The sequence below is a fragment of the Poecile atricapillus genome, chromosome 15 (genome assembly GCF_030490865.1).
Source record: "Poecile atricapillus isolate bPoeAtr1 chromosome 15, bPoeAtr1.hap1, whole genome shotgun sequence".
Classification (NCBI taxonomy): Eukaryota; Metazoa; Chordata; class Aves; order Passeriformes; family Paridae; genus Poecile; species Poecile atricapillus.
This window is the reverse complement of record NC_081263.1, coordinates 9,375,057-9,394,370: the sequence shown is the minus strand read 5'-3', so window position 1 is coordinate 9,394,370 and position 19,314 is coordinate 9,375,057. Positions and strand designations below refer to the sequence as shown.

The following is a 19,314-nucleotide window of genomic DNA, read 5'->3' as shown; positions in this document are numbered from 1 at the left end:
GCTCCTGGCCCGGCTCCTGGCCAGCGCTGCTGTCGGTGCGGGGCAGCCCGCAGCCTCCCGGGGCTCCGGGGCCGGGGCATTCCCGGCGGGGCGGGGGCAGCGCCGCTCCGCCCCGTGTGCCGAGCCGTCCCTATAAGGGCGGCGGCAGCGGGGCACGGCCAGAGCCTGCTCCGGTCGGACCGGCCGTTCTTTGCTCCGTGTGTCCCGGCACAGCCCAGCCCGGCCCGGCCATGCCGCTGCCCCGCGTTCTGCTCCGCACTGCGCTGCTGCTCGGCCTCCTCCTGCGAGCCGCCGCCGCCGAGTCGGTGAGACAGGGGGAGAGGGGAGGCTCTGCCCGGCAGGGAAGGGCTCCCGGTGCCCGGGGGGGTGGGTGGGTGACCCGCGGGTCTCGCTCGCAAGCAGCCGCTGCCGCCCCCCAGGCGCTCTTCCCCCGCTGTTTGCCCTTCTCCGGGGGAAGGGAAGGGTGGGTGAGGTAGGGACACGCTCATAGGGCCGGTCCCGTTCTTCCTCCGGTTCGCTTGGCTCGGCCGCTGCCTCCTCCGGCCGGTGCCACAGCAGCCGCCGCTGGCCCCGCGGCTGTGCCGCTCCTCACGTACCCCGATCCCTGCTCGGCTTCCAGCAGCGCGGGCACCCGGCTACCTGCCACAAATGAGCTGCTCTCCCTTACAGTTTTAATCTACAATTTCTGGCCGTGAAAGTCCTTTATTTCGTCTTTTCTTGTGCGTGTGTGGTGGGCTGGACGCGTGCGGTGCATTACTTTACCTGAGTTTGGGTGTGCTGGTACCTGGTGTCTTTCTGTGTCTAACAAACCTTCCTCGCGTCCACATGGCAGTGAAAAACGATGCGTTACCGTGGAGGGTTTAAAAATCTCTTAAACATATGAGGTGAAACATTTTGGATGCTTCAGGCCGGCACATGTGGGGTCTTCCGTGGTGAAGCAGAGATCTGAGAATCTGGCTTCCCGGCTGTTTGTTTGTTTTTGTGTGACCATCTTGCTGATAGAGCAATTAGGGCAGATTCCTCTGTTAGTGTGAAAGAGCTGCTGAGATTAAGGTAACTGCAGGAGATCAGGGGTTCCCGAAGTAGATTTAATCATCCACATTGGTTTGTTTTGGATTGAAGGCTGGGTGGGCAGATCAGAACTTGATAAGGTTCTGCTGCATAGGGGCAAAGGGCTGGGGGAGTTGCTGATTGTAGAGCAGGAATCTCCCACAGAGAGCATCTGTAGTAATTGTCAGCTACTCTCTAAAACCAAGCAGCCCAAATCCACTTTACTCTAATCTGGTGTGTTTATCCCTGCCATTAAGCACGTGAATCGGTCGTTTGGGAACTGGCCCAAACTAGTAGGGCAAACCTTTGGGGCAGACAGCATCTGGAAATTGCACTGACCATGTTTGGTATGAAATGCAACTTGGTGTCCCTGGGGACTGGACTGGTCTGCAAGCATCGGGTTTCTGCAAAGACAACAAATTTTGCACAGATGTGGTCTGTAAATCCTTATATAGAATTTACGTGGAATATTTATCCGTAAATATTTTAAGGTACCTAAGACTGAGTGTGTGCTTGAGAAGTAACACTGGCCTACTATAAAGCCTAATCCAAACAAATTGTTGGGGTTACAGGCTGCCGGGGAGGAGACAAGGATGACACACGGTTTGGGAGAGTTCTGCTGGCACTCCTCCCATGGTATTTTTTTTTTTAACAGCACTGCCAAAACGTGCAGGGCTGCACAGCATGTGGCTCTTGGTTTTTCTGTGCGGGCAGGGTGAAGACAGGTAGCTGTTTCTTAACAAGATGGGGATTGTATTTCTTGTGCTTATGTAAGAGTATGGACGCTGAGAGTGATTCGGTGCTTGAGTATTTCCCCAAGCCTGTACCAACAAAAATGCCTTGGCTCTTTTCCCCTTGAGCAGCTTTCTGGTGTAAATGGGATTTCTCCGTGTGAAGCAATCCTGGATGTGTAAGAGGGTGGGGAATATTACTGGAGTGCCTAAGTGTGACGTTGGAGCTCAGGCTGTGGGTGGGTGGGTTTGTGTTATAACAGCCCCACAGCTTTGTGTGAGAGCACTGTCCTCTTCCAGGGGGGCTGCAGCTGATGCCTGGTGTCACCAGGTGGTCCCCAGCCCTCTCCGCTTGAGTGCCTTGGAAAGCAAAGGGTGTGTGGGCAGGATGCTCCCCTCTGTGCTGTGCAAGGATGGGCTTGCTGCAGAAGATGTGGGGCGTGGACAGCAGGTCACCAATGCGTCCAAGATGTGGCATCAGTGGAGTTAACAAAGGACATCAGGTCTGCCTTGCTTGGGCAGTGGCATTGCTGAGCTTTCCCTGTGCATTCAGCATCCAGAAGTGCCCCTGGCAGCACCGGAGGGAAGCAGGGGGTATTCCCCCATGGCACAGGGCATTCCCTCTGCTGCAGGCTTGGGCTCTGCTCAGTTTATCTGGGCTGCAAAGGGGCTGAGTGCCCAGAGCTCAGCAGGGCTGTAGCAGTGGTTCTGGGCTGCAGCCTTGTTGCAGTTGTCCTACTTTTGTGCCTTGAACTATGCGGAAAAAGTCTTCATGCAGCACCACATCGTGTTTGTGTCCTCAGCAGCACAGAGCAGCAGAAATCCAACCCAGAAGCCGCTGGCAGAGGATTGCTTAGGGAGAGGCGGGGGAGGCTTGGTGCTGTTTGTGGGCTCTGTTTGCTGGTTTAAAGCAATCATGCACAGAGGCCTCCTGATTGGCAAAGCTGGTGTCTTGTTGATGATAGCTGTGTTTGGAAAGTAGTGCAGCATTATTAATGTTAAAACCGGTTTGGCTTGTCCTGCTGCCATTGATCCCCGAGGCCTGTTCTTTCTGCTCTTTGCCCAGTTTCTCATCTGTCCCTCCCAATCAAATCAAGACATTGCTATCTGCACGTTTTACTTTATTTTACCTTTACTTGCCATGTTCACATTTAGAGCAAATCTCTGCTTTGTTTGGGTCTCCCTAAAGCACAGAGCAGCAAAATGACAGTGTCTGAAGCAATGTCCTTTAGCCCTGAAGGAGAAGGAACTCATGACTTCTGCAAGTCAAACCTATAGCTGTTGGGATGAAATGACTGCAATGTGTAGGAAAAACCAACTTCTTTAGCACCTTGTACTTTCTTGAGCTGCATGCACAGCTCCTGGGGTGGGAGTTCAGGGTTGTGTGGTCCCTCCCCAGCTGAGCACCTCGGATGTGGAGGTTCCCATGGGTAGGAACAGTCACCCTGCAGCACTTGGAGCACAGTCAGGGAAATGGCACTGCTGCCCAGCCCTCATCTGTCCCAAGTGCTGCCAGCTCCCATGATGGAGAGTGCTTTCCTGTGGTTCAGAGCTTTCCCGAACATCTTACGCAAGAAGCAAGTTGGGGCTGAACTTGGTACTTCTCAGAGCTGTGATACCAGAGGCTCATTCACCCTGCGAAGTAAAGGCTGTTAGCCAACCTGATTACTCTCTTTCCTGCCCCTCCTGTTGCTCTCTCCCAAGCACTTGCAATCTAGTCCAGCAACAGGGAGAATGTTTTTCCTATGTTCTTCCCCCCTTCCTTCCCCTCCAAGTTAATGGCTGTACTATTGCCTTGAGCTGTTTGAATGGCATGGGGAGGCCATTTGCTCTCAAATGCCTGAACTAGAGCCTAATGTGACCTTGCCATGATTTTCCTGTAGTGTCATACTGCCTTTTCAAAGTGCTTGTGTCCCACTTCCACCACAAGCTGGAAGCTGCTAACCTGACTTTCCAATTGATGGTGGAGGGAGGCCACACTGGCTTGCTGCTCAGCATGCAGGCTTCAGCACAGCTCCTACTGCTGCTTTTCCTTCCAGTTTTGACTCCTGGTGGTAGTAAAAGCTCTGTTGGAAATATCCTGGTTGCTTGAATCCCCTTGACTGTAAGTTACCGCTAGGTTGTGTTGCATTTTGTGTCAAAGTTGTTTTTCCTCAAATGAATAGATTGGACCTGGGTTTAAAGACTTTTTTTTGATTGGTGATAGTATCTGTACCTGTAAGGATGGCATGGTAGCTGTGGTTCCACAGTCTGCAATGTAAATTACTTGGGTTGACTTGTAAGATTACTTGATTAAGTTATCGTGGCTCTGTGATCCCGCAGAACTCCCCAGCCAGACTAAACGCAGCATCCATCCTTCAAAACACTTCCTAGCTCTTGAGTTCACATTTATCCTCTTGAGCCTGCTCTTACATCTTGCAGCTGCATTCTCCCCCTTTACTCAGTACATCCTGTTCCTTTATGCCCTGTGACAGCAGCCGGGCTGTGCTGCTTTTGCAGCCTCAAACGAGAAGCTGATGCAGTTGAAGCACTACAAAACCGAGGGGACAAGCCCTGCACACGCCTGACCTCCGGGCTGCTGTTGAGGAGCATGTGTGGCTGTTTGTTTGAGACTCGCTGGAATGCAAATGCTTGAGATTAAGGATTCAAATGATTTGCACTAGAATGAGACTCTTGTGATGAGACTGGGCTTGGTGGCTCTGAATAGACAGGGCAGCCTAGTTAGAGTTTCACTTGTAATGAGCCGAGGGGCTGTAAAATATCCTACACTAAGGAGCAGTTGGGACTGTGCTGCTAGGTTAGTTCAGACTCATTTTTTGTCTTTAAGCGTGTGCCTGAATGTTTGTCCAGTAAATGGTGCTGGTCAGAGGATCAGCTCTGCTGTGTGTCGCCCTGACTTGCAGCAGTCACGCTGTGACTCAGGTTTCTGGCACTTGGCTTGGCATCCCAGCTCCCAGGGACACTGCTGTCACCCTCTGAGTAACGGCCCTGGCCCCTTACCCAAAGCAGTGACTCAGACTTCTGAGGCACTGCAGCACAGAGGTGGATCTCTTCTTCTGGGGCTACAGAAGGGGTGACAGGCAAAACTGGTGCTGCTGCTTGGCACCCAGTCTGTGCTGCCCTTGGCACTGAGAGCCTTTGCTGCTGCCTCCTGTTTAATCTGGTTGTGGCTTTGGTGGGCAGGAAAGCTGTCGGGCTCTGACATGTGACTGCTGCCAGCAGCCGAGTTGGTGTTGGCAAAGACGGAGCAGAAAATGGCTCTGTCTTGAGCAGCCATAACTTGCTCTGGCACCCCCGTGATTCCTTCATTTTCAGGCAGATACTGTTGGAAACAAGAGCTGCATGGGAGAGAGGAAAGCAGCAGTATTATCTGAAATGACTGAAAGCATTCAAAGCAAGCTAAAGGAGCATAAAGTCTCGAAAGAGGGGGTTAAATACTTAATCCTGAATCTGGAGAAAATGTCAGCGTAGGAGGGGAAAGCATGCACTATGTAGCTGTGTCCCTCTCGGTTTCTGAAGGCTGGCTGACTAGAAAATTGTGCTTCTTGTAAAAGTCTTTATTTTTGCTGGAAGTATGCACTCTTGTCAGTTTTATCCTTAAATCCTTGAAGCTGAGACTCTGCTTATGAAATGCCAAGAGGCTGTTGTTAGACAAATTATTGGGATAACTTAAAAATCAAAGCAGTTAATTAAAATCTCAAGGAGACACTCCTTGGGGCAGGAAGGAGACTGGGAGACCCATAGCACTGTTACCCAAGCAGCTGGTCTTATGTCAACTAAAACCACGGCTGCTTCTTGCTTAAACAAATCATGTTCTGTCAGGCAAAGCAAAGCCTTCCATGGGAAGGATTTCTCTCTCAACATTGCTCTGCCTTAGCTGCTGAAGGGAAGAAGGCATGTTCACCATGGTTCCTCTAAAACTGTGCTGCTGTCAGACTTGAATAGAAAGAGATGTGGCCTTCCCCCACTTACCTTGCTGTGAGGCTAACCCTGCTGCCTCCTGCCCTTTAGCTGCTGTTGCAGTCAAACTAGAGCGATAAAAAGCAACATTAATGTGCAGTAATGACCATCGAAGTGCTTGGACCTGTGCTGAAGTGGTCAGCACAGCAGCCAGAAAGCTCTGTGCAGAGGGCAGAGTGACTGAGAGGAGTATGGCTGGAAGGAAGGCAGCAGGTGTGGTGCTGTGGTCCGGAGAAGAGTGAGACCCATAGGTGAGGGACAGATCCTGACAGGTGTGGTGCTAGGAGGGTGGCAGAAGCTGCTTCAGCGGGCTAATGTCCCACTTTAAAAAACAGAGAATCTCCTACCCTCCTCCAAATGGAAATACAGCCCTTAGTGATGTCAGGAGCTTTTGCTTGGAAGATTCTGTTCCCCAGCGAGGTAAATATTTATTGCAAATCCACAGTGTGCAGTGGAGCAGAGTCTGGAGCCAGGATCTTGCAGGAGACTGTTTATGCGCGGGCTGTTCTTGGCGCTAATTCCAAATTTCCTGAGGCTGAGTATGAGGAGCTGGTCCTGCGTGTTGGTTACTCAGACTCGCTCATCCAGCCGAGCACGGGCTCTGCAGCACCAGGGGAGGAGTGACCAGAACATAACATAGAACAATAGCTGTGTCCCTCTGCTCTGGCTGGGACACCGTGGGTGCACAGATGTGCTCAGGGAGGGCTGGAAAGCTGCTGCTGGCTGCTCACCCTGTGCTCAGAGAGGGGAAGGAGCCTGACTGGGAGCTCAGAGTCCTCAGAAGGAGGAAAATGCTTCTGGAAGTGACAGGCTTCCTGAAGTACAGCTGCAGTATCCTGAACAGCACGTGCTGTGTCTACTGCTTTCTGGGCCCAAGCCAAGCCATAAATAGGCAATGTCTTTGTGAAGAAAAAAACCCAAAAAAACCCCAGCAAACCCCGTGCCCTGAAAGCCCAGGCTCTGGTGCTGCAGCTAGCCAGGAAAATCCCTGCTGTTGAAATGTTTGTTTGTGTAAATGCTCACACGGGTATGGCTGATAGCATAGCAGCAGTGCTCCACTGTCTCAAGTGCTTTTGTGCTGGTAACTTCCTCTGCTGCTGCTCTTTGCTGGCACCTTTGCCAACAGAGCAAGGCTTGAAATAGCAGAACTGTGCTGGCAGAGCTCAGCTGCCTGGGCTAAGCCTAAATCTTTGGGCTACTACTTCTGATTAGATTAAAATGGATCGTGGGAGGGGAAGCATTTGTAGGGCGCAGCTTTGGGAATCTTGACTGTACAAACAAGCTGAGATTAGCTGCATGGTGAGCCAGATAGGAAGGGCACTCTTTGAAGTTTGGTGTCTGCCTGGCTTAGTTTTGCTAACGCTCTGGCATGAGGGAGCATAAAGATCCCAAAAATGCACATCACACATTTCTTGCCAAGTGGAAATTCTGCTTGTGTGCATGTTCGGGGAATCATTGGGGTGTAGCTGTATTCTAGGAAAGGGCAGTGAGGGCAGGCCTCTTCCTGGCATGAGGGGGATGTATGACATGTGAAGCATCCCAAGTCTGAAGTGTCAGCATGAAAAATCATCCTTGATGAAAAAGCTGTTTTGCTGGGGCATTTATATATTTTATTTTTTTTCTTCCACAGTAAAGAATGCAATAGAACCATTTATTATAGACTAGGGCAACTCAGAGTGAGCTGGAAAAACTGTGAATTCCTTTTTTAAGCCTGAACAGAATTTTTCCAGCTTCTGAGCTGAGCTCTGGACAGTGAAGCATATTAGCTACTTATGATTAGGTTTGTAAATACCATAAAAAAATATAATCACTTTACGAATTAGGTGTGTATCATGGTCTGTGACCAGGAGAGCCCTTCAGGGGTGTGAAATGTGTCTGTCAGAGTTTTCCTCTTGAGTCACATTAGAGCTCCTGCTTTTCCCTCTTGTAGTTTTCCTCCTAACTTTATTTGCTTCAGGGCAGGTGATGGGCACAGCCATCTGCAGCTGCCTGCTGAGCTTTATCTCCCTGAGCAGGAGTGGGAACTGGTCCTTTCCTTCCCGGGCTCTGGAGCTGGGAACTGAGTGTTTAGAGCAGCTATTTTGCCACCACTGCAGTAAACATACCCCAGCATGTGCCTGCCTGGCAAAGGACTCGATCTTTATGGCTTTGCTCTTGGCTGATAATCAGGCCAAAGCAGTTAAACAAGAGTTCATTCCTCTTTAATCTCTCCATCCTCCTCCCGCAGCGCGGCCGCTGCGCGATGTGGCTGGGGGGAACAGGCTGTGTGGTCACTGCAGCTCAAAGGTAACTGAGGTTTGCCTTTGTAAGAGCAAGGAAGCCTATTTTGAGCAGGCAGGTCCTGGGAGGATTCATCCCCACTGCAGGGGAGGCACCCGTGCCAGCGAGTGGCTCTCCAGAGCCCGGGATTACAGTGTCATTGTCACGGGGATTATGGCTCCGCTGCCGCATGAGCCCCCGGGAGAGCTGCTTGTGGCCACACGGCTTAAAGAATCACACGGGGAGCGGGGCTGAGGGGGGACTGGGCCAGGCTGGGGCTGGGATGGTGCTGGATGTGCCTGTGAGGCTGTCTGGAGATGGACACCTGCTTGGACAGGGACTGCACAGGCTTCCCTTAACCCCCCTGGAACAAGTCATGCTCGAACAGCTCCCCAGCCTGCATGTTGCTTCTGCTGTCTTATGAAACAAAACCCTTCTTCTGTTATTGAGAACAATTAAAAAAAAAAAATTCTTTTCCCCTCTTGGGTAAGAGGCACAGAGTGTGCAGTAGCTGCTGTGGGTTCTGGAGCTGCCTGCAAGCTCTGCTCTGTACTCCACTCTGATTTACCCCTTGGTCCTCAGAATGCCATGGATTTACCTTTATGGGTCACTGTGCTGGGAGTGCTGGACAGTGGCTGTCACAGGGGATGGGCAAGGCTGGCTGTGACCCTGCTCCATTACTGCTTGGAAAGTGTTGAGCAAAGGTAGTATTTAACTATGTCTGGAAGCCTCAGGTGATCCCGTCTTGCAACTAAATGCAAACACATGCCTGGATGGGAGCTGTTTAACTTTTGTCCCTTGGCACAAAGGCCAGTGCAGGCTGTGTGTGCTGCAAGTTGTGGGACAGACTGACCAGGAATGAGTGGCAGGTAAAATGATACCTCCAGGCATGGTCACAAGGAGCTGGCACAAGTGGATTTTTTTATTATTTTACTGTGGCTGATGTGTTAAGGGAGTTAGGTGTGACTTCAATTGAAATATTATTTGCTCTGCTCTCAGGACTAAAATGACTTGTGTGTATTTATTTTCTTCTCCCTTACACAGAGCTGAAACATGGAGTGAAAGGTATTTTGGGGGTAATAAAAACCCTTCCCTTACTTGTCTGAAAGGAGCTGGCTCTGCTGCAAGCTCGTGTCACTTCTAACTTTTAATGCTTATTCAGATGTGAAGATAGAGCAGTCTTTGCCTGTTGTCACTGCACACCTTCCTCCTGTGATCAGCTCTTTTTGGCTGTTTCACACTGATTTGAGCTGCCCTGTTTCCAGCGCTCTGTGCCTTCTCTGCTTTTGGGGGGCTCTTGGGGCTTCAAGGAGGTGAGCTCACTCCTAACCCCTGCTCTTTTATATGCTTGGCGTGAGCTTTAAAACCTTCCTGGTTTGTGGGCTCCTGCAAGAGCTGGGTGGAAGTGAACTGTATGGAAATCCCCTCTTGGGCTCGGTGGTTTACAGAGCTCTGCATCCTTGCTGCTGCTCATGCTGTTCAGGAGCCCTTCCTGGTTGTGCTGGTAGTTGTGCATTGTGGTGCTCTGTGACAGCACAGGGTCTGGGGAGGATATTTTGTGTATTGCTGCTTGCTGCAATGAGATGGGGTGATCTGTACAGCTGACCCTGAGTGCAGAGCACCTGAGGAGCCCTGGGAGCAGCTTACCCCTACCTGTCCCTGCAGGCTCCACAGAGTTAACAGCTCTGTGCCTCTGCCCTCTTCTGCCACCTCCCAGGCTGGCCCAGCTCCATGTGCTTTTGTCTAGGGAAGGTTGACTTTCACCTTGCTCCTGTTTACTCCCAGGTTTATGTACACAGTGCTGGGGAGGGAGACCAGGAGCAAGCACTGGGTCTCCATGCCAAAATTATAAACTTGATAAAGGGCTCTGTACACTGTGAATGGCCCAGTCCCTGCAGGTCTGACTCCCTTTGCAGCTTGCTGGCTGTGACCCTTCAAAGGAGCTTTTAATAAACTCAGTGTTTGATCAGAGACAAGGGACAGCTGTAAAAGCCAGTTCCATATCTGGAAAACTTTGTCTCTGCCCCAAAACCCCATTTGGGTTTTTTGAAAGGGTTTGTAAAGGCTGTGGCTGAGGACATGTGAGCTGGGGAAGGTGAGCTGCCTGGGTTTGTTATTTCCCAGAATTTGCCAGTGGCTGGGGAAATTCACATATTGCACAGCAGCTTTGCTTGCTGCCTCAATAAATAGCTGATCTTGCTTTGAGAAGAGATGAGTGGTATTCTGGGGCTGTAAGGGAAGACCCCAGAAGCACAGAATGGAGTGGGATGGGTTAGGGATGGAGCACACAGCAGGGCTCCCCGTGGTCCCAGGGGTGCTATTCCTGTGCCTTCACTGAGCAGAAAGTGTCTGGCTTCATCCTGTAGTGCAGCCTGTCTCAAAACATGAGGCTTCTGTGCCCAGCTTTTCCAGGAATGACACTCACAGTTCACGTGCCTGACATGCTGGTTGTCTGGCAGGGAATGCACTCTTATTTATTTATTTTTTTGCCACTGGCAGGCAGGAAAAGCGTCTGCTCCCCAGCACGCTGTTTAATCTCCCTTCGTGCTTACTGGGGATAAAGCTGCTTAACATGAGGAAGAAATCCTCAAACTGGACTCCTGCAGGAAAGGTTGATTCCTGCCCAGACTCCTCCTAGAGAGGAGCACATTGATAGCAGGACTGTATTTCAGCAGCCAGGCTGAGGTGGGGCTGTGCAGAATGTGCCAGCAGGTCCCTGGGCTGGCTGCAGCGTGGGGAGAGCAGTGGTGGGACAGACTCTGAGCAGCGCTGTGCCCTTCTCTCCAGCTGGCAGTTGCAGAAGGTGTTAAGCTGGATGTGGCCAGGGATGACTTGGCAAGGGCTGGCCATCCTCTCGTGGCTGTCTCGGTGCTTTTTCCTCTTGGCTGCAGCCTGCAAACCCAGAGGAAGTACAGGCACCCTCCGTGGTGCCTCTTCACCAAGCAACAGAGCTCTTGGAAAGGGATGTACTCTTCTAAAACAATACTCCAGGGAGCTCTTTATGTGGCACTTGGGAAGCCCAAAGCTCTTGCTTTTAAGTCCTGTGAAGGTGCCTGTGTGCCCTCTCACAGGTGTGTATGCAAGGAATGTGCCTGCTCCAGACCTGCCCTGTGAGCACTCCAGTGTTAACTCTTCCCAGCCTGTGCCCCAGCTCCCAGGCACGGCCTGCTTCCTAGAAGGACATGCCTTGAAACCTGGAGAGTAATTGTGGAGGTGCCCAGCAGCCCTCTGACTTACCTGCAGGATGAATCTCTAATGTGAGGCCACTGCCCACAAAAAAAGTTTCCTGTATGTTTAGAGAAGCTCTTGTGGCTTCCAGGAACTTCCCCATCCTTGCTCAAGAGGATGATGAAGAATGAGTTCAGTGAACGCTCCCATATAATCTTATTTATGCTTGTGAGTCAGTAATTTCCTTGTAATGTGCCCTGCTGGTAAACACTGTCTGTCCTGATTTAAATAGGGTTTTTTTTGGTAGCCAGACCTGGTGTGTTGCATGGTGTGCACTAATCACTGTGGCTGTGTGCCACCACTCAGCTCGTGGCTGGGCTGATCTGATAAGGCCAGTGGGCTGTCCAGCCACCCTGGGACTTAAACTTGGGTTTTCTTGAGCTACCCTTGCTTGGACATTACTGGCTGTGACTCATGGTGAAGTACAGGGTGAGCTGGCACTGGGTGTGGCTCGGCACAGCATTTGCCAACATCAGTCTCTGTCCTGTGTGGGGCTCTTTGGATCTGCAGCAAACGTGCTCCCCAGCCCCAGGAACTGGGCTCTTCCTGCCCCTCGATGAAATGGCCAGAAGCTGCCCTGGGAACAGCTACTGCATGTTGGCAAGCAGTTTCCATTGCAGGGCTGGCTTTGGCTGGGTTTCGCATATCTTGAAATGAATTTGCCTTGGAGCAAATGATCAGTAACGTTAGGAATGCCTGATTCCAGGCTGGGAGAGGATTTCTTCCAACTGACTTTTCTCCCAGCCCCCTTCCCAGCATCTAGTGCCAGGCTTGGCATAGCAGAGAGTGAGGGTCTGGGAGGAGAAGTGGCCTCAGCACTTCATGCCCTCTGGGCTGTTCATCTGGTTATCCTGCAGTGGGGTTGCTGGGGAAACCAAAAATGCCTCAATAAGCAAGGAAAAGCACATCCAGTGCTGCTGCTCCTGGTGCAAAATGAGAACTATCTTGTGCTTGTTTGTGGCAAACCCCGTGTGCCAGTGGGCAGGGGAATGGGGATGGAAGCAGGGCTGGGGCTGTGGGCAGAGGAGGCTGACACGGCTCGTGGTTGATTGTTTGCCTCAGTTAGAGATCAATAGCGGATGTAATTCATCACCTCCGGGCTGTGGGATGGGCCACACCTGGCCAGGTGAGCAGGAGGGCTGATCCCAGCTGCCCAGGGCTCTGTGGTGCTGCCATCCAGCTCTAAGTGTCCCCACGGGTCTCTGATCCTCCTCACCCCACTGAGGCTGTAGCCTGGTAAGCTTGAACATTGAGAAAAACCCTTGGGTGTGCAGGACTCTGGAATGCCCTTCTGGGTAGGCAAAACCTTTGTCAAGACTTCCCAGTTGTCCTGTGAGGACAGCACGAAAGAATGCTGTCAGCTTAGCCCCCAGCTAAGGGACCTGTCCATCTGCATCGTGCCCCTTGCCTTGGGGGAAGGGCTTGAGTCCCCTCCGTGGGGATGATTTCATGTCTGTGGCAGCATCTGGAATCTGTGGGGTGGTATTGGGCAACCCCAAAGCTCATACCTGTGGTACCCTGAGCAGCCTGGCCCCAGGGCTGTGGGGCCAGGAGAAAGAGCTCTGGGAAGCTGGATAACTTGGGCGAGGGCAGGAGATTTGGGCTTGTGGCTCCTTGAAAGGTCCAAGTGCAAATGAGCTCTGGGGTGCAAATTGCCATTGTGGCCAAACAGCTGGTATCTGGGAGGCTCTCCAGCTTGTGTGCTGTAACTGCACTCCATGGGCCTTTGGATCCTGGAGATATTTCATAGGTTTGTTTGTTTACATGCCTTTTAAAAAGGTAATGCAGGAGCAGCTCTTCCTTCAGGCCAGTCATTATTGATAGCGAGCACTCTTGAACTCAGCCCGTATTGCACTGCAATTCAGCTGAACTGACAGACCAGCTTTTAACCCTTGGGTGATAAAATAGGCTTGTTCTCAGTATAAAGAGTGAGGAATTGCTTTGGCATGAAGCTTTGGCGCTATGCAAAAAGCGACCTACACGTGTCAGGCTTTTGTCCTGGGAATAAAAAGTCCTTCTGAACGCTCCCTGATCACAAACTGAAGGTATTACATTTCCAAATGCTTTGCCACAACCTCCTGACCAAGATCCTGTTATGGTATTTTCACCCTGTGTGTTCAGGTGAACCTCTTCAATCTGTAGCCCTCAGGAAATTCCCCTCCCAGACTGGCTCTCACTTCTGCTATGAGAAATTCTAGAGAAATTCAGCTGGTAAAGATAATGCTTTTGGTGGAGAGGAAGCTCAGCATTTAATATTTTTTTTTTCTGGTGGAAATGATGTGCTCAGGCTCTGAACCTTCTGTGAAATGCTTCTGGAGAGTTGTGTCATTTTTAACACGTCTCCACCCCCATGTACAGGTGAGAGAAACTGAAACCATGGATGCTGGATGGCTTGACTACCCTGCCTCTGGGGACTTGCCAGACGATGAAGACATTGGTGAATTCAGGCCTCACTTAACATCTGATGGGTTAGATCTAGATGAGACATCTGGGTCAGGAGGTAAGTGGGGAAGTGGATCTCCCTCAGCTGTTGCTGTGAAATTTCTTTCAGCACCAGCCCTTGAGTGATGGGCTAAATCACAGCCAGAGCTCCAGAGGAACCACAGTGTCAGGTGGAGATGAAAACTGTGACTCGTAGTCACTCAGATGAGAACAGTGAAAGTAGTGATGCCGTGATGTTGAATCACTCAGGGAGGACAGATGGAGTTCTGCCAAGCTTGTCTTGCTGCAAATGAAAAGGCCTTGTGCTGGCTGGATCTTTTTCCTGTTGCACTCCAAAGAACTGCTGAGAAACTTAAAAAAAATAATAAAAAAAATCTATTGTTGAGGCAGTGTTAAAAGGCTTAAAGTTAATGTCTCAGCTGAGGCCAAACAAGGTAAAGGGACTAACTGGTGTTCAAGTGAACTCTCTGTGACATGCAAAGCTCCCTGCCCAAACCAGTTTCTGTAGCTCTGTGTCCCTTTATGTGAACATTTGTTCTCTAAAAGTAAAAGAACAAATGCTGAAATCAGTGCCTGACATGTTTGGGCAGATCTGGAGGGTTGGTGAAGGATCCTTTAGGGATGGGTGGTGGGAGCAGTGCCCTCCATTGGCGTTGCCTTGTGAGCTGTGGCAGACCTGCTCTGGATGGATCCAGCTGAAGAGCCCTCCCAGCACAGAGGTGCTGGTTTAAGATTACATCTGGTGGTCTTGTGCAATCCAAGTCATTAAATGATAAATAGCACCAGTAGATAAGAGGGAGCTGTGGAGGACAAGAGTCCTAGTTTGTGTACAGTTGCTGGCTATTGCAGGAAGTGTCTGAATTCTGTAAAAACAGCACGTAATGAGGCAAAAACTCTCTCTTTTTTTTTTTGCCCCTTCTGCAGACTACCCAGACTCTGAAGATGGCTTGTATCTGAGCACCGTGGATACCCCTGTGGTAGGTATTGCCCCAGTATGTTCTTAAGCAGCATGTAGCTCCTCTGGTCTGTCTGTGAAACTTTCTGAACACCCTTCCCCCCCACAAGACGTGGCATCAACACAAATCCACCTGCATGAGCAGGCACAGTGTACTCATAATGCACTGAGCAAACTTTCTGTGCCCTGCACACCCTCCTGCTCTCAGCTGTGGGTAGGCTGGGTGCTGCTTGCTGACGGGTGTGGTTTGTCTGTGTGCTATAGATATCTGACAACTATATCCCTGGAGATACTGGCAGAAAGATAGAAGGTGAGAAGAAAAACACAATGGTGGACAACGAAATCATCCCAGACAAAGCTGTACCTGTTGAAGAGAACCTGTCCAACAAGATCTCCATGGCAAGCACAGCCAACAGCAGCATCTTTGAAAGAACAGAAGTCCTTACAGGTAATGCTCCACCTTGTCCTGGTAAATCATTAATACTGAAAATCAAAATGGCTTCAGTTGTTCCCTGTTTCTCTGGGGAGCAGCTCTCTGCTGACAGGGGAATGAGTTGCTTTACCTCTGTGGCTACCTGTAGTGGGGTGGCTTCTGCTTCCCAGTCCTTACACAACAGCAGAGCCTGCTGCTGTCTTTGCTGGGATAAACAGCTTGTTTTTGAGCCTGCCAGCTGTCTGTTGGCTTAATTCATGTGGCAGCTGCTCTGCACCCACATACTGCCTCAACAAGAGGCGTCTCTGGCCATAAAGCAGTGACATCATAGACTTTTATATCAAATACAGGCATTTTCCTTCCAACCTCTGCCCATGGTCTGCCTTTTTTGAGCTTTGACAGGAGCCAAGCAACCCCTGTACCCCTCTAAGGGAATCCAACAGCTGGTCATCTGTAGGAATCTGAGTACCAATATCTAGTGCAAAACCAAGAGATTGCCTTTGTCTCAGCATGTGGGACAGGTCTGTCCAGCACATGGCTGCTCCAGGCACTTGGCCTGGTGGCCCAAGTACAAACCCAAGCTCTTTGTGCTGATCTGCAGCCATCCTCCCAGTCAGAGAAGATATTGGAGGAATGAATTGCAAAACCATCTAGCAAAGAAGCTGATTTAGTGCAAGCAATAGGTGTCACAACAAACTTCAGTGAAATCTTGTGGCCACCCTTGGTGTGAGGAGAGAGGAAGTATTAGTGGTTTTTTGCAGGTTTGTGGGTTTTGGTTGTTGGGGTTTTCTGATTTTTTTTATTTTTTTATTTTATTTTTGAGGGAAGTGGTGTTGGTAATTGGATGTTGATGAATTGAAATAGAGTCCCCAGGGTGTGCTCACACAGGTAGTTAACAAATATGCAGATTGGAGCTGTACCTTTTCCTGTGGGTTGTGGTGGGGCTTTTTTGGGTGGTGTTTTTTTATTTTGTCTCTATACAGGGAGAGCATCTTCTTGTCAACATTTCTCTTTTGGACTAAACTGGAAGATTAGCTCAAGCTGGTTAATGTGGAACATGTGACTGTTGTGTGGTTGGACTGGAAGCAATCCTGGCCTTTCCCAGTAACATCTGCTGTTGCTGAAGGTGCCAGCACACAGTGACAGGCACATGGACACTGACTCTGGGGGCTGCTGTTCTCCAAGCAGACTTTGCCGTGTCGCTGGTGGTTTGGAGTTGTCCAAGACTTACTCCAGTCTCTCTTTCCTCCCCAGCTCTCATCGCAGGAGGAGCAGTGGGTCTCCTGTTTGCCATCTTCCTGATCCTGCTCTTGGTCTATCGCATGAAGAAAAAGGACGAAGGCAGTTACGACCTGGGGAAGAAACCCATCTACAAGAAAGCCCCCACAAACGAGTTCTATGCCTAAAGCTCAGCAGCACCTTGTGCCCATCAAGGGACAAACAGACTGTATGGAAACACTGTGCCCTCAGATGAGATGTGCTGAACAAATGTTTTCTTTTATTTTTTGGATTGAATTTCAAAGTGACTTTGAGAAAAAACAAACTTCCTTCGTGACCCTTCCCATCCCACTCAGCTAACAAGGGCCCAATGAAATACAAAGAGTCTGAAAAAAAAAAAAACCCTCAGTGTACTTTTTTTTTCTAAGTTAGTGTAAAAAGAATAAAGATGCCAAATTTTCTGCTTGGTTTTATAGAGGGTATATAAACACAAACCAGACTGTATGGAAGCAAACACCATGTGTTTGCATCCAGCGTGCCGTGCTGGGATTGGCTGCTTCTATAGAAGATGGCTTTTTTTATAAATCTTGCTACTAGATGTCTTGCAGCAGGCTGTTGATGTGAAGCATTTCTGTGGAGAACTATTTATGAATCTCTTACACTACAGATAATGTTGCCTTATCAGGGAGTAAAAGGCCCACAAGGGCTCAGTACCCCTGAATGCCATAAAGGGCCTATGGGAAATGTCTTCCCCAGGAGAATTCTGTCTCTTCCTGTTGGCCCCAGGCAAGGGTCATTAGTCCTTGAAATCAGGACAGCCAGTTGTGTTTGGCTATGGCAACACCCTTTCCTTGCCTTCAGTCTCTTACCTTTTTTTAAGGATTGCTTGTAGGATTTTTTTATAACAAAATTTTAAAGAAAATAGCCTAATGTTTATATAAAGTTTGTAGAAATTGTTTTGAAATAATAAAAAAAATAATCTACTTTTTTAATTTCCTCAGATTTATTTTTTCAATCCCTTTGTGTTTCCTTTGGCCGGGCATTTCTCTAGAGATGCTGTTTTATATGATTCATATTCTGAACTGAAGCAGAGTTAGCTACAGAGTGTTACAGGTTTCTTTTAGTTCTATAGCAGCTACTATAGAGGGTAAAGATATTTATGGTTTTCTCATAACTTTTCTAGGATTTTTTTTTTTTAAATAGAATTATTTATAGTTTCTGAAATGGCTGCTTTCTCATTTGATAACTTTTATCCTTTTTATGTAAAACACTAATATAATGAGTCTCTGTGAAAACTATTTAAGCTTTTATTCTGTGAATTTCAATTACAAATTCAAGGCAATAACTTCTGTATGCAAAGTTGGATGCATAAAAATATGATTGAAGTAGAGAAAAGACAAGAGTAATTCTAGGCTGTAATATATTACAATCAGTCCTATAGAGCTATATATTATATATTTTACTGAGATATATACAGATGAGAATGAAAAGGCTGGAGTTAATTCTTCAGCAGCCTTATGGTGTGGTGTGTAAGAGGCTTTTGATCTTGTTTGTGCTGCTGTTTGTCCAGTGTCTTGTGTAGAGCACCAGGGCCTTGGGAAGGAGCCTGGGAGCTCCTGGGCTGTGTCCCAGCTCCTGGAGGCAGCTGTGGCCAGGAGGTGCCAGGTTTGATCCAGAGTCAGAGCAGAGATCCCCACCTGGAGCTGCCCTTGCAGTGTGGAGGTGATAACTTTGTCCCCTGGTGCTGAGCCCTGCCTCTTGGGGAAGGCTGGACCTGAGCTCTGCCTGGTTGGCATCTCCCACCGGGCAGCACCGAGCTCTCACAGCTCTGAACTGCTGTGGATCTCCCTTAACACCCCCTGTACATGGCTCCTACCTCCACTGAGAGGGGAACCAGCCCCCCAGTCTCCCAGAGCAAAGGGTGATGTGTGTCAGGAAGGTTTCACAGAACCACCAGCACATTGGGTCCTCCCACATCTCTGAGTCTGATGTGGTGTGAGACAAAAATCTGAGTGTGGCTCCCCAGACTGAGCACCTGAGCAGGCAGCACTAAACCAGGCAGTTGTGAAGGCTGGTTGGAAATCTTCATGGCTCCTGAAGCCTTCTCCCTGAGGCTTTGCTGTAGGCTTGAGGCCAAATCCAGAAAGGCAACAGAAATAAATGTGTCCCCTCCTCAGGGTGAGGCAGGAGCATATGTTGAGACATCAGTGCAGAGGAGAGGTTCTCCTCTGCGTCACTCACTTGGTCCCAGTACAAGTGTGTTCAGGGAAAATGTGGGCTCTGGGAGGCTCTCAAAGCTGCACAGAGTTCACTGGAGGCTGGAAAGGAGAGGGATGACTGTACTGCCTGTGGGCAGCACTGCCAGGCAGGCAGGAGCTGTGGCTGCTTCTCGGGATATTTAGATTCTCTTGTGTAATTGCTCTTGGGGGTTTTCCACTGTTACTGGTTTTTATTTTTATTTTTTTTTTTCTCAAATAAATGGTACTTTCTAAAACTGGCTTTTTGGCTGTTTCTGATCTGAAATTACTGTTGGGAGCTGGATAACTGGGAGCTAATGTTTGTGTAACTGCTTGGTTTACTCAAGGGAGGCACACTGGGACCTGGCGTGGTGGCCTGCAGCTCAAAGGGGCTTTGTCAGCAGCTCCTGAGCTGCCTGCAGTGCCTGGCCCATGCCTGATTCCCACAGGATCAGCAGCCCTGGGTCTCTGGAGCTGCTCAGCTCCTCCCGACAAGTAAAGCAGAGACAGCACAGTGTCCTGCCTCATGCTCAGTTTGGTGATGGCACATAGAGTGCTGTCCCCTTGTAATCAGGAGAGGCAGAAGAAGGCCTGTGCCTGTCCCCTGATGGCAGCAGCACATGCCTGTCCCCTCAAATGAAAGCAGTGTACTGGCTATTTTGGTTAACCGAGTTTCAAGCCAACCCTGTTTAACCAAGGTAGGCCTTCCAGTGGGTGCAGGGCTGCTCAGCTGCTCTGGAAGCAAGGTGACTTCGTGCTGTTTGGGGATAAAACAGCTGCATTTTAGGCAGGCTCTGGAGG

General features: G+C 49.7%; 1 protein-coding gene across 2 annotated transcripts; it reads left to right on the top strand.

Annotated features, from left to right (window-relative positions):
- The first annotated feature begins 150 nt into the window (after positions 1 to 150).
- Positions 151 to 18,775, top strand: SDC4 (syndecan 4). Of its 2 annotated transcripts, XM_058850435.1 has the most exons (5): positions 151 to 305; positions 13,587 to 13,728; positions 14,595 to 14,647; positions 14,890 to 15,073; positions 16,313 to 18,775. In XM_058850435.1, the coding sequence occupies exons 1-5, from the start codon at positions 231 to 233 to the stop codon at positions 16,462 to 16,464; spliced, it is 606 nt and encodes a 201-aa protein (XP_058706418.1). In that variant the 5' UTR covers positions 151 to 230; the 3' UTR covers positions 16,465 to 18,775. The 2 variants fall into 2 exon arrangements, with proteins under 2 accessions (XP_058706418.1, XP_058706417.1); XM_058850434.1 differs by lacking the exon at positions 151 to 305 and having other exon boundaries at positions 13,488 to 13,728.
- The last annotated feature ends 539 nt before the right edge of the window (positions 18,776 to 19,314 follow it).